This window comes from Streptopelia decaocto (genome assembly GCF_964273445.1).
Source record: "Streptopelia decaocto genome assembly, chromosome: 3".
Lineage (NCBI taxonomy): Eukaryota > Metazoa > Chordata > Aves > Columbiformes > Columbidae > Streptopelia > Streptopelia decaocto.
The window spans coordinates 9,521,732-9,536,644 of record NC_138656.1 but is presented as its reverse complement, the minus strand read 5'-3'; the positions used below and the strand labels follow the sequence as shown (position 1 = coordinate 9,536,644).

General features: G+C 39.5%; 1 protein-coding gene across 1 annotated transcript; it reads right to left on the bottom strand.

Moving 5' to 3' along the window:
• Window positions 1–11,726: 11,726 nt before the first annotated feature.
• LOC309437571 (uncharacterized protein) lies at window positions 11,727–14,865 on the bottom strand (the record flags this gene model as incomplete). The annotated part of the gene is made up of 3 exons (XM_082048114.1): window positions 11,727–11,835; window positions 13,663–13,746; window positions 14,831–14,865. 3 exons carry the CDS (start codon window positions 14,863–14,865, stop codon window positions 11,727–11,729), a joined length of 228 nt encoding a protein of 75 aa, XP_081904240.1.
• Window positions 14,866–14,913: the final 48 nt, after the last annotated feature.

Below are 14,913 nucleotides of genomic sequence, written 5' to 3'. Positions count from 1 at the left end.
ACATAGAGAGATTTTAGGTGGGTCCCCGTTCGCATCTGAAATACACAGCTTGAGAAAATAACAGGAAATAGCAAAGATAGTTTCCAAGAACTACAGAGCCAAATCAGCACTTTGTTCTTACTGGGTAAATTAAAAAATCTTCTCTGCTGCTCTGTGGAGCGGGGTGAAATACAGCAGAATGACTGCTATCTCTGCAGAATCTTGCATTTGCAAATACTGATTGCATTTTCATTTGTTTCTGGTAAAAAAAAAACAGGTTGGGTAAGCTAGTTAGAGTGGAATTAATTTGAAAGCTAAGCAATGATAGCTGTCCATAGGAGACAGCATCCCTTCCTCCTTCTGAGGGATGAGTTCCTCTATCCTGAAATGGGTATTGAAGATAAAGGGAATAAATTATTTTCTGAATTGCCTGTTTCTCTTTATTGACTATTGACCATTTGCTGAGAGAAGCTGTCTGGAATTCAGGGTGTGATTTATTTTACTTTGTCAATTACTTCTGAGCTCTCTTCAATAAGAACAACAAAGCTGTGTACAATATCATTGTGGGACTCCATCTTTATTGTCTCAATAATTCAGTCTTTTCATTTTCATTGGGAAAAAAAACCCAGACTTTCCATGCTTTGGCACTAAATTTTTAGCCTGGGTTGTAGAAGTTAAACTACATGCTTTTTTTAAAGTTTATTATCCCCGTATCTAGCAGAGGTACTGCTAAATGACTCCCACAAATGGAATGATGAGGTCAGGGCATGAGACCAGAGAGTCCAAATCCCTATACACAAGACATTGCCAGCTTCAAGGAGAAAAGAAAAAAAAAAAGGAGAGCAATGAAAAAGAAATTAAGTGACAGACTGTTCTGTTCATGAGCTGTAGCTTTCAGATTATCTTAAATACTCACCAATGAAATCAGTGAAATATTCTTGATCAACAGTTAATTTTTAAGCTGACAATATTCAACACACTATTGAAGGAACACCGAGAGTGGTACTGGAAAATGTGATCTGAGATGCTGTGACATCAAGCATGTTAAGAGGAAGACCGTGGCTGCTGTTGGTATGGTCCGTGCTCTCGGGCACCACGGCCACACTCCACATAGCCTTTGTGGTTAAATCTTGTTTTCCATAATACAGACACTCCCAATACATAGCATCAAAGGAAAACTATTCAGGCTAGGGCAAACGTAGTGATATTTCTCTTAAGTACTCTCCCAGTCTCCAGCTGCCATAACCTCCTGAACACACAAACACATACCCATGTCTGCTGCCAACATCACACAAAAAGACGGTGATACCCAAGGCTCAGTTCTAACCTGCTGCCAAATATTATGTTCAATGCTGGAAAATGGTCTAAGGACCCTGAAGACCCACCACTACTGCCTTTCTTGGCCCCGGAGTTGACTCACATGTTGGTTACGCTTACACAAGCACAGATCCGAACAGTCAAGTTGTGTGTGCTGGTTTACAACAACCCCGGCACTGGTCTGGCAGGACTCATCTGAACACACCAGTCACACCACCTATATCAGAGTGTTGTGCAAGAGTCATTCGACAGGTTTGACATCACCCTGAATTCCTTAGAGAGGGGAATCCTAATCTAACTAACTCAGTGTTGTTCAATATTATAAACTGAAACTGCTGAAAGCGGGGCTCGTGCCCTGCAAGCTGCCTGCTTATTATAGAATTGAAAAAGTGCAGCTTGGAAGGCAGGAACTGAATACAGAAGTCTGCTGTCTCCTAGAGTAACATATGAAATGATATAGAAATGGGGAATAGAAACTAACTTTCTCAGATTTAAAAAGAACTTATCCCTAAATAAAAGCCGTGTTGTTAGACAACCCATCCTAGGGTCTAGTCTACATATAATGCTTGTAGAAGTATTACTACTTTATAGAAGCATAAGTTATTGTTTAACTGAAATACTATTCTGTTACAAGCTCTAGTGGCCGGCACATTCTTACTGAGAACTTCACTGAGGCAAAGAAATCTTTTTATCACTGCTATCTACACAGGTTCTCTCTTCCTAATTATCTCAACAGATGTTTCGTATTTGGTGGAAAAACTTTTGCACTTGGCTAAGCACCTAGATAAAACATTTTGTGCAGTCAAGACATTTTTGTTTTACATGAAATAACATAATCTACATGAAACCTACTTTTTATTCTTACTAAGTCTGATACAAGGTATACATTACTCTGTGTAGAATAAAGATTTAGCTGGTGTTAGCAAACACGAGGTAGCTTATTCAAACTCATGCCTGGAGATAAATGAAATCTTCAGAGGCAGAGGGGAAAAACATACAGCTGTTTATTCTGAACAGTACTTCTGATAGTGTCCTCTTTCATTTTCCATTTAAGCATTTTTTTCCCTAGGACAAAAGCATAGCCTGCCACTACCACATATTTCAGCTCCAGGTTCTCAAATAGTCAAAGGAGCATTAGTTTTCAAGTCATCCAAAGCATTAGCAAAACAATGGAGTTCTGACCTGCTAGGGTGAAGGTTTGATAAAAATGTTGATAAGAACTACAGAAAATGGTGCTGGTTCACAAAATGTGCCTACCAAAATTGATCTAAATATATGCTAAGGGAGATTGTTTTATGCACCTGTTACTGAGTTTTGTTTTCTCATGCAGACCCACTGTAGCTCCCACCTAGATTACTTTGGAATGACTGACAGGTTAAGCAAAATTAATCATATCAGTAACACCTGGCTAACAAATAGTGTAAAAAATGTAATCTGCATAGGGATTGAGACCAACACCTGGAATTCTGACTCTACATATTTTCACCTAATAAATAACCAAGTTCCAAATAAATGCCAACAAACCCACCACAAGAGTACAATGTTGTAAACCTGTACCCCAGCTCTCTAAGAAATGGCTTCAACAGTTGCAACAAGAAAGCAGGTTTTAGTACTGCTTCCATTTACCCTTTCGGTGCCCCAATTTGAGATGATCTTGCCAGTGCTGGAAATCACCGAATCTGGAGGAAGTGCCTTCTCCAACTTTTCCAGTTTCCTAAGGAAAAAAGGCCCTCGTCATCATATTTTGTGTACGAGTGCCTATTCTGCTGTCTTCACTTCCTCTTTGAGTAACTTTTGAATCCAGTGTCTGATTTTCGACTAAATTTGAAAGTGACTCATAGGTCTCAAGCTACAGTTGTTACAAATTTAGTGGAAGTGGGTAGCCAGCTTGGAAGGAGATCCAAATGGTGCCTCCAACCATGGAAAAGGATGTAGCAAAAGCCCCATTCTTACCGGACATCAGACAATCCATCTAGGACAGACACAAAAACTATCCAGGCCAGGGGAAAAACTTGCCCAAGACACAAATCCATCGGAAACGAGGCTTCAGTGATTCCATTGCTCATGGATCTACTTGCTTATTTCTCTCAGACTTCCCTATCACACAGAGAGTGAGGGTTCCCTAAATATCTGCTCATGCCATTCACAGTCCCAGCTACACTTCAACCACATCTTCTTAAAAACTCCAGTGCATATTTACTGAGGACTTTTTTCCACACTCAGATCTCCTTAGTGCCCCCAACCACTAAACAGTTCTTCAAAGACCCTATTTCCACCTATCTACAATTTTTCTCAGTGTAAGAAACCATTTTCACATGTGGCCTTTTGAAAATGCAATTCTGCTCACTGGTGTTAGTTTGTAAAAGCATGTGAGTAGTTATTTTTCTTTCTGTTTGCTGAGCTTAGATATTCAAGACCCCAAATGGCATTGATTTATCTTTTGTAGTGGCAGAAGTCTTGCCTGTGATGCCATATGCTTGTGCATTATTAACAGGGCTTCAGGTTCTGTACAGATGATTTCTTCTACATCTAGCAATAACAGTGGGTAGGATTAACAACCACTCTTCAGATGCGCTAACAAAAGAGTTTATGGGAGTACTGCAAACTCAGGTGAGGCGAAGGCAGCTGCCGTATCTCAGACCAGGATTTTAAACTGCTAAAAATAATCTACCTAATTGTGCTCAATATGAATTAGGGAGAACCCACAAAACCAGTATGTAGCAGCCAGAGGGACCCATGTGGCTGTGGATGGAAAATCTGTTTCCTCCGCACATCTGAATATGGAACAAAACATCTGTCCACGTTCTAAACTAGCCAAGGCTGCAGATACCGTTGTCCTAAGAAAACAAAAAAACAGAAACAGAGCCTTTAAGATTCCAAAACCACATACTTTAAAGAAGGAAACAAACCATATTTCTCCAGCAACACCTTTTAGCACATTCTCCAATTCCATAAATATGACTGTGAAGGGGTGAAAATTAAATTAATACAAAGAACAACTGTTAAGACTCAGCCTTCAACCTAAGAGGGCTGATCAGTACCGATCAGCTGTATGAAGCAAGTTTTGCACATTCTTTCACAGTTTCAGTGGCCTTATTTAAAAACACACACAAAAGACTGGTGCTCATCTTGGCCCCAAATAAATCTAAAATTACATCATTTTGGCATTTGAAACTTAGCATGTATCTTCTAAACAAATGAATACCTTGGTCTGTTGCAGACACTCAAAACGTGTGTGTTTCATACCTCTTCTGCATCAAGTACAGTACATTCCACCTTCAGAAGGACACAGGAATGTTTATTATCTGAAAGAGCAGCATTACAATGATTTCCAGGTATCCCATCTATACGTAAGAGGCACAGTCTTATATTCACTACAAAGGAGCAGCAGGCATTCACATTGTGATAGCCATCATCTCACTGCAGAGCCTCCATATATCCAAAATACAAATACTGGCTGTGCCTTGTCTTCTCTGGTGTCCGCAGGAGTGAGAGCTATTCCCACGTGAATAAATTCTCAGAGATGCAACTACTAAAGACTGCTGTCTCGGACATCTGTGCCTTGAAGGAGAGCTTGAATGAATTTTCAGTTGTCTAATAAAAAATGAGTTCACACTGGAAGCTTTCCCTTAGTAGAAGGTAGTAGCAGGATCTCTTTCCTCCTCCCAGCCATCCATTTTCATAAAATTGCTAGGAAGCTGGAAGACTGGAGTCCTCTGTCTCTCTTCCACCTGAAGTGAAATGGCCAACAGGGTTCTATGTTATTAGTGCTGAATGTTGGGACAGACAGAGTATTATCACATAAGCCTTATTTCTTTAGGGAATCAGGCTCAAAGAATGGTCCCCCACTCCCTTTTTGCACTAAAGACAGACTCACTGATCTATCTCAGACGGACGAAGGAGGTGAAGAAACAAAGCAAGTAAGCAACAATATTAACTGAGGAATAAATTACGCTTTGGTAGTCAGATGGAAGAAAAGCCTCTGAGGAAATTTAATCACCACACCCTGCTGGTTATTAAAGGACCATGTGGAAGCCACGGCTGGGTAACTGCTTATGCAAACTTAGGAAAGTGTTTGCTTAATAAAAAGATTAAACAAAAGGTTTCATGACAATGTCTGCTGTGCCTAACAGGACTTGACTGTTACAGAAAACCTGATCTTATGTTCAGATCCATCCAGGTAGACTAATTGTGTCTGTGGAACAGACAGATTTGTGCATGCACAAACTAACTGAAGGATTCAAGCCACAAGGAAAAAAGAAAAGACTGTATTTTTTTGTCTGCAGGCTGTGACAAAAAAAAAAGCTTAGAACATTAATTCTGTTATGGATCAAGGCTTACATGCATGTGTACTTTCTAGGTAGAGCAGAGCTGCAACTTATTTTGTTTGAAGGATTTGTTGCTTTGTAAACTTTAAAAGGAAGAGTTTTCATGTGCATCTCAATGAAAAAAAAAAAGTAAATTGAGATTGGGTCAAAAAATATATATTCTTAAAATGTGGGGCTGTAGGAAAACCGAATCAATAGATATACAAAATCTACAATAAATTTTACAAGTAAAATTCCTACTATGAATATCCAGCAGAAATAAGCAGTGCTGAGAAACCTCTTGGTTGCATTTTGATCGTCCCAGTGAATGGTACTATTCACATTCTTCAAAAAGATTAGAAGTGGGATGTTGCATGGAGCTACTGTGATTCATTTAGTCTTTGTCTTTTTCCAACTAAGCATTTTCACAGGGGAAAAACAATGATGTCATCAAGCTCCTCTCTCTGCTGAGACTCGGTAGCTGCAAGGTTTTGTGCCGATTTGTTGATTAGAAAATTTCTATCAGTGATATTGTTAATAAAAGTAGGTTATCTTGCCATTACTTGTGGTAGTTCATCAGGCAGATCGAAATACCTCACGACCTGCTTGTGGACCACAGTCAGGGGATGAAGGATCACCCAGCCTTCCAGGACACTTAAAAGGAGCATCAGAATTAGACACACCTCTTATTGGAATAAAATAATACAATATTTTATTGGGAGTTGTTATTGTTTGCAACATGGCTTTCCTAGTCAGAAGAAACAAACCCAGATGAGAAAGGGACAGACTAAATCCTGCCTCTCCACTGTACTGCAGTCTTTTCCTCTACAACTAGTGATCCAAATATTAAAAAAACCCCACCAAAACTAAATCAAAACAAAACAAAAATCACACAAACAAAACTACAAAAACCAAACTAGGAAAACTCATACAACCCCACCTTCAAATTATTCAATAACTTGGCTATATTTTTAATTATCAGGCACAAAGGACAAAGCTAGTTGCTGCCATATTCAATACCTAAGTTGCTTGTCATTACAGTGGTTAAGAAAAAGGGCTCAGATCCTGAGTTATTTGTGTCCGGATCTGATATCAGTTCGGATCTGAGCTTAACTAAACTGAGACTGCAGTGAGTTGCTACTCGAGACTGCCACCTCCTGTCTTAAATCCCTAGTCACTCTCTGGCTGATTAGTAACCTGATCAGGCTGCTTCTCCTAATAAGCCTTTTGCTTGTAAACCTAATCTTATGCAGAAAGGCTGTTTCTTCAAAAATGATCAGACACAAATATTTACAAAAATTACAGGAAGTAGAGCAACTATGCAATATGTTGGATCCATCTTAAGAGCAGTTATATTTCCATGGTTATCCAAAGCTATTAGATCTAATGAAAATCCAAACCCAAAATATTTCCTTCTCAAGCAGCACTATGCTGTGTCTCACTGTTCTGTGTTTCAACAGACAGTCCTATCCATTTTATTATGCACATTAATCAATTGCCAAATAAAAGTATATTACTGACATCTGAAATGTGCTATTCCATTTATAAACTGTTGATTGAAGGGAGAAAGATTAAAGGGAGAAAGGTTGCATCTTTTCCCAATGATAAATACTAACTTTAGGTACATACAGCTTCAAAACTGTCAAAATGGATAAATTAAAGGATGGTCTTATGCTTCACACACTTGTCTGACAGTTCTTTGCTTCTAATTGACTAGGAGACAACCTCACAGTGTTTTATTCACACCTGAGACTTTCTGGCCACTGGAATCAAAGTAAATGCACACTCCTGTGTTATTATCTAGCTTGAGACCTCAATATCCTCCTTGTAAGGAAGCATAAGAATTCTCATATGAAAGTTTTGACTACCCTCAGTCTTCACCTGCAATTCACAAAAAAAATTGCCTTCATTTTATTTCCTTTGTTTTGCCTTATTTCGTTTGAAATATAGGGCAAATAATCTCCGCAAAATTTATAATTGAAAGTTTCTGATATTTTTCAGTGTAAGGTCTTTCCTTAATTTAAAGTAGTGGTACATCCACTTATTTAATTCTGAATCTTAGTAAGTTTTCAGCCTTCATTTAATGAGGGTAGCTTCCAGAGGCCTGCAGTTAGGAATTTCAGGGGCAGTACTCACTAGTTCTCACTTCAGCACTGAATGTATTAATTCCCTCGTGCCATGGCAGTAGGAAGAAAAAAAAAGGCAAAACGTGCACATAATTTTTGAAGCAGGTCATGGGTTGCTTTCATTTAATGAAGTTCTTACTACTAAATGGAGTATGGTAAAAAAGTAATCATGCTGAGCATCTGCACTGCACATAAACCAATTGACTTTGCAAATGTCCAGTATTTCTGAGAAATCCATTTGGCTTTTGTTAAAAAGGCTGTAAAAAAAAGCAAGTATTGAAAAAAGTGAGAGGTGCAGTTCAAACCACATAGCAATATCATATATTGACAATTCTTATACCTTCTGGAAAAGCTACTTAACGAAAGCAGTGCACTTCATCCTGAAATGTCTGTCATTTAGTCAAACCTCTCTGATCTTCAAAGTACTATACAGAGCTCTCCTAGTGTTGCAGGACCAGCACTGTGAGGCAGGAGAGCTTGAAAAACCCTGCAACACAGCATAGTGGGCTTTCTTGCATCCCACAGGCCAGAAAAACAAGGTACAGATGTTTCCATTTATTAACTTCTTACATGCTGCATGCTTGCAGTATTGAATCAATCAGCATTGATTCTTTCTGATATCCTTGTGCATGGCCTATTTACATAAGCCTACAAGTCCTACTTCCATGGTGCGCTCTGCTTGGAAATTTCTGGTCATGCCTCATTTGAGAATTACAGAATGATGTGGGTTGGAAGGGACCTTCAAAGCCCATCTAGTCCAACCCCCTGCCATGGCCAGGGCCACCTTCCACTAGACCAGGTTGCTCAAAGCCCCGTCCAACCTGGCCTTGAACAATTCCAGGGATGGGGCATCCACAGCTTCTCGGGCAGCCTGTTCAGTGCCTCAGCAACCCCGTGGGGAAGAATTTCTGCTTTATATCTCATATAATCTTTCGGTTTAAAACCATTGACCCTTGTCCTATCCCTGGTAAAAAGTTTTTCTCCACCTTTCTTATAAGCCTCCTTTAAGTATAGAAAGGCCGCAATAAGGTCTCCCTGGAGCCTTCTCCAGGCTGAACAACCCCAAGTCTCTCAGCTTTCCTTCATAAGAGAAATGGAAAACCTCACTGCTTTCTAGGAAAAGACTCACTTATTTTGAGTTCCTAGTGTGTACAGAACATCTTTTTTTCCTCAAATGAATTAAAATAACAGATTCTTATGATACACTTCAACACTATATTTCATTTACTCACCCATGTCACCATCCTCATGTGGAGCCAGACTCCACAGAGCTCTATGTACATTCTAAAATACACACTGGGTCTTGAATCACTTATATCTGTGAAACTCTGCAGGATGCCATCTCTACAAAAACTATAAACCAATTGTTAAGTACATAATAATCGCTACAGATCAATCTGTCACAATGGGTTTGCTGTCGATAACTTTGGATCACAAATTCAATATCCTTATTGTCACATATACATATATGCAAATGCAAGCGAGCACAACTACCAGTGACATCCTTTTGTCCAGTTCATACTTTATCACAGTCATTACTGCAAATAAATACAGACTAGTTAAGCAATACACATAAATTACTGCTACCTCAGGTGTCATGTTCTCTGGAACTTTTTTATTTTCTAAGTATTCCTATTAAAAATAATGTAATAAGGGTATTCTTAAAATCCAATTGCATGTAACAATACTTTTCTTCTAAACAACAGCATTCCATCGTTGTGTTTTTACTGCAATCAAACATATACCCATGTAAAAATATTCTGTAAAAACTGAATTTGGAAACACAGAAAAAGGATGAAGAATGCTAAAAAAAAGCCATTAACTGATTTGTTAAAAGTAGCGTTCACTCATATGTGGCTTAACTTGACAGCAATGAAGAATGAACTGATTTGAAAGCTCATTCTTGGAAAATTTGAGGTGCAGACAGACTTCAGCTATCAGTATTCTACCATCAGCAAACTGTATTAAAACACTACTTTGCATATGCTGTGGATGAGTTCTGAAAACTGCATTTATTTTTTAAAAAGTCAGTCTTCAAGCTCATGGTATTGAAAAATTAGACTGCGGTTCATGCACAGGACCGGGTATCAGATGATTTAGATGCTAGTATTAGCTCTGTCTCAGAATTCCCCTATGAGATAATCACTTACAATTATATTTTCAGAGGTGGCATCTAATTGTGCATAACCCAGCTTTGCCTGCCAGACTCCAATATCTGGAACACAGTTTTTAGAAAATGGTTTAATTGACTTCAGCTGGTATAAAGAAAACTCAATATCTCTGGAAATCAGATTCCTGAAACTCTTAATTTCCATTGGTCGCCATTTAGATCTCTGCAACATGTCCACAAAATGTTACCAGTGACATAAATGGAGAATTATCAATACTTTGCATCTGCTGCACATGCCTTAACAACCACAAAACATTTAGGGCAATGGAGAGCAGGGTCCAGAGCATCCAGAAGCTTGCCCTATGTGAAGTGTCCAGTGTCCAGCACAACTCATCTGCACATTTCATTGCTTCAGCTTAGGTCATCAGAAATTAAAGTGCTTCAAAAAATAAGCCATACCTGAAAAGGCAGATTTTCTTTAGTATAAAACTATTTGCAGCCCCTAAGTTTCCATCAAATCAACATAAGTATATGCCCTGCAAGGATCTGGACCTTTTTGATAATGCATCATCACATACACCAGAATTCATTATGATTTGCAATGTCTGAACTCTATAAGATAACTTTGTTTCAAGTTGCGTTTTAAAAATCTTGAATGGCAGATGTGAAATGCTAGAGATGCTCCATGGAACTGAATTTGAGATGAACTTAAAAACCAAAGTGACCTTTAGGATATGTGCTTATGTTTATATGGAAACAAGTCAACAAAAACAATAGTTCATACTCTGTAACCCTGTGATGCTAAAGAGGAAAAACGTTTTCTTCACCTCACCTGTTCTCAACATATTTTAATTATACAGCAAAATACTTCGCTCGAGAATCCTAGTGTAACCTACACTGGATCATACCATCTGTGTGGAGATGTTTTGCAATTATGCCAGTGCTTCCAGCTCGGATGACTCAGAATGGGTGGTGCGTACAGGGAGGAGAACCCAGATCCTGTTGTCCTTCACAGAAATCCAGGCCTGCTGAGCACTCTAATCTGACGCAGGTTGACACCCAAGTTTTCTTTTCTTAGCAGGAAAATTATCCTGCATAGGCTGCCATGGCCACACTGCTTCAGGCACCTGAGAGAGGTTGGTTTTGATTACCAGGCAAGTTAGATATACAAGATTTGGTAAAGGTCAGAGTCCCTTAATGCCAATGAGTTAGTCATATAATGTTGGAGGTGTGTCTGTTGAGGGCTTATCTGCCCTTTAAACCATGATCTATTTAGAAGTATTCAGACTTCCTGGATGTTTTTAACTGACTATATGCACTGTTTCTTAAACCTAGCAAATGATACCTAGTGTTTAGTTAATTCTAAGGGACGCTTTCACAGAATCACAGAATCACATTCACATATTCATTCTGTGAATATTTGTGATTCTCTGGTTTTGGTAAATAATGAAATATTTCTGAGACAAAGAAAAAATGCCTCAATAAGACACAAAACAGATTCATGAAGAAAAAAGGTCAATACTAATACTTAGGTAGAATGTCTTTCTAATGCTCTGCCTAAAACAATGTAGGAACTGGCCTCAGATTCCCCAGCCAGCACAGAGTTGGCATGTGCATATCCCGTACACCTACACTGAGAGAGGGCTCCATAGGGAGTGAAAGCAGAACTCGGACACACTATTGTGTGTGTGCTGTGTGCGGGATATCGTCTGTTCCTCTCAGACCCTCCTTTCTCTGCGGTACTGAGCAAAGCTGTGGGACAGCTGCCCCAATAACTCATCTCCCCTTTCTCTTCTAAGTATTCCTGCCTCTGTCCAAATGGTTTCTCTATGCCCACACATTAGGATGAGTTTGGAGCACTTAATCGGCAAGTGCATAAAAATCTATTCAAGTCAGTATAAGATAGTTGTAGTAGTTTATCTGATAAGCTTCAGCACTTTGCTTAGTCATCATACTTTTATTATCTTCTATCATGAAGCCTTGCTCCCTCGCAAAAGACACCACAAGTCACCATGCCTTCTACTAGGGAAGTGTGGGTAGTTCTCTCCATGGCTTTATGAGCAGCAGTGAGTGGACACCAGCTTTTTGGGCAAGAAAACTTCTATTACACAATATTATTTAAAGGTTACTTTTCACCTTACTGCAAAAAAACTAAATTATGAAGGATATATACAAACTTACTCTGAAAAAATCTGCTTCTGTTTGCTTATTTCTTTACACCCTTCTAAGCAAGTTGCACTAACTAGAAAATATACAGGATAGAATATGTGCAGTAGATACACAAATAAGGTAATTCAAATGTATAGGGTATGCTACATTTTCACCCATCAATTCACTGATTTTTAAGCTTTTCCACGTCAAGATTTCTTTGCAATTTATGACTGACCTACAAAAGAAACACCAATTCCTGTGTACTTTGGTTGTAGTCAAATTAAATCTCTGCAGCTATGGTTTATTTATAAGTACACTGTACTATTAGCACAGTTCAAGTACTTCACAAATACTGACACTCTGCAGGATCTCTGGAGTGTTACGCTGTTCCTCAATGCTACCCCTGCGCACAACAGATCTCTTTCTCCCCTGGTGAATGTACTGACACAGAGAAGACATTCTCTGTTACCTTGCTCGCAGCAAATGACACTGAGAAGTACAGACCACAACAAAACCTCCCTCCCTGTTACTAACAAGGTTGCTGCCATGCTCTGCAACCTTCTTATTACAGACGCTGCTTTTTTTATTTCTTTAGAACAAGCAGCAATATCTCAGTTCAACTAAACTGGGAAAGTAAGTTTTAAAATAGATTTCCATTCAAACCACAATATATTTCCTCTCCTGCATTGTACATGACCTTTAATAAAACACAAAAATCTTTTAAGGCTATCCAACGACTGACAGCAAGAGTTGGTAGCAAGAACAGCGATGGATTTACTGGCTCTACTGTGCAGTACGTAAGTTCCTCCTTAATAGACCTACTTCCAGTATAGAACGTGCATCCCTTTGATATGTGATCTTATATGCTATGCTAGAAGCAGAAAATCAGCCATTTATTTTGCAGTGATCGGTAGACTTCAATATCACTATTTCTTGAGTGACTTTAACGACACTGTGATTTCTGACTATAGTTCTCAAAATAAGCCTTTGTCATAGAGAGTTTTCTTTATCTAATAGTCTAAATCCCAGGTAGGAAAAGGCCCACGTGATAAAAGTTACAGAGGATGTGTATTAATGTAATACAATTACAATCTTCAACTTATATAAGGATCTAGTGAATATCTAATCTCAGGAAAGTTAGTGAAGGCAGTTTGCTCTTCAGTTTGCTCTTTTTTTTCTTCAGGTCTGCCAAATTAAAACATAGTTAGTCTCAGAGTATATTTTGCCATCTCTGTACATGAGGGGGCATAGCTGAAGCATTCTGTCTGTCAAATCAACAGAAGATTTGAACCCAACATCAAACATTTCTCATTCAGAGATTCCAGATGCTTTATTCATGAGCATTAGTATGATATGGCATGGCATCACTTCCAGTTTACTGAAACTAAGACATAGGCAGGTTAAGTGATGTGTCCAGAATTAGAGCAGAACAGTAAACGGGGCGTAGTTCCCCTGTCTGAGCCCTTGATGCTGTGTTCAACAAGCTGCGTGGTTTCAGATACATAGTTTAACTATTTCTTCTGGACAAAAACCAAGCTTTTAAGGCAATTGCTTTATGCATATGGCATCAAACAGCAACGTATTTACTTGTATAAATATCAAGATGTCATGCCCTGAAAAATATATTAAAATATGAATGATAAACATGTCTGTATTAGAAAGCAATTCATACCCAGGTAAAGCTGCTACGGTTCCAGAGTGTCCTTCCATTAGAGCTGGCTGGAACTGGATTAGTCCACGTTTGTTTCCATAGCCTCTTCACCCTCCTAGGCAATACTCTGTCTTCTCCTCATTCTCAATATCTGGTTATGATTTGTTGTTTTTTTTTTTTTTAAAAAAAGGTCAAATATTGTGGCCTATATTCTGGATTTTAAAAATTTCTGATTCTTCCCACTAATCTGTAAAGTTCAAGTTGGAAAAAAAAAATCACAACCACCATTATTTACATAACTCATGTAACTATTAAAAACCCCTTGCGTTTATATTGTTTCTGCTATGCCTAATTGTAACAGGCTGTTGTTCGTAGCAGACCCATGTAGCTCGTGGCACAGGAGTAAAAGGTGGGGGTTTGTTCCTGAATTCTCAAGCTTCATGGAAGTCAGTGGAACTTTGAGGAACAGGAGTCAAAAATCGTGGACCACCAGAGGCAAACTAGGAGATGGTATTTATTCTTTCCTTTATTTGGAGTCCATTGGAAAAATGCGAACCACGTGCCAAGCAGACCTGGGCAAAACCTCTTGGGGAGTGTAAAAAGCTCTTCTAGGATGCCGAGCTATAAAATAACACAATATTAACAGAATCACAGAATGTTTGGGGTTGGAAGGGACCTCTGGAGATCATCCAGTCCAACCCACCTGCTAAAGCAGGTTCACCAGAGCAGATCACACAGGAATGTGTCCAGCTGGGTTTGAATGTCTCCAGAGAAGGAGACTCCACAGCCTCTCTGGGCAGCCTGTTCCAGGGCTCTGGCACCTCACAGTAAAGAAGTTTCTCCTCATGTTTAGATGGAACCTCCTGTGCTTCAGTTTGTGCCCATTGCCCCTCATCTTGTTGTTGGGCACCACTGAGAGTCTGGTCCATCCTCTTGACACCCACCCATGAGATATTTATAAACATTTATAAGATCCCCTCTCAGCGTTCTATTAATGGCAAACAGCTCCTTAAAGGGTGCCTAATTTTGCGCTGTGCCAGGAGAGCTGGCAGGTGAACCAGATGTGCGGGGAGCCCTGCGCCGCTGTCTGTCCGTCCGTCGAAACGCGAAAAGAAAGAATGAATAAATAAATAAATCGGGTTGTTTCGCTCGGTTTTCGGGCCGCTTTCCTGCCCGGGAGCGCCCCGGCCTGTGAAGCCTGCGAGGCCGCGGGGCCGCCGCCATGGCAACGGGGCGGGACGAGGCGGAGCGGGAAGGGGGGGGGTGTCGCCG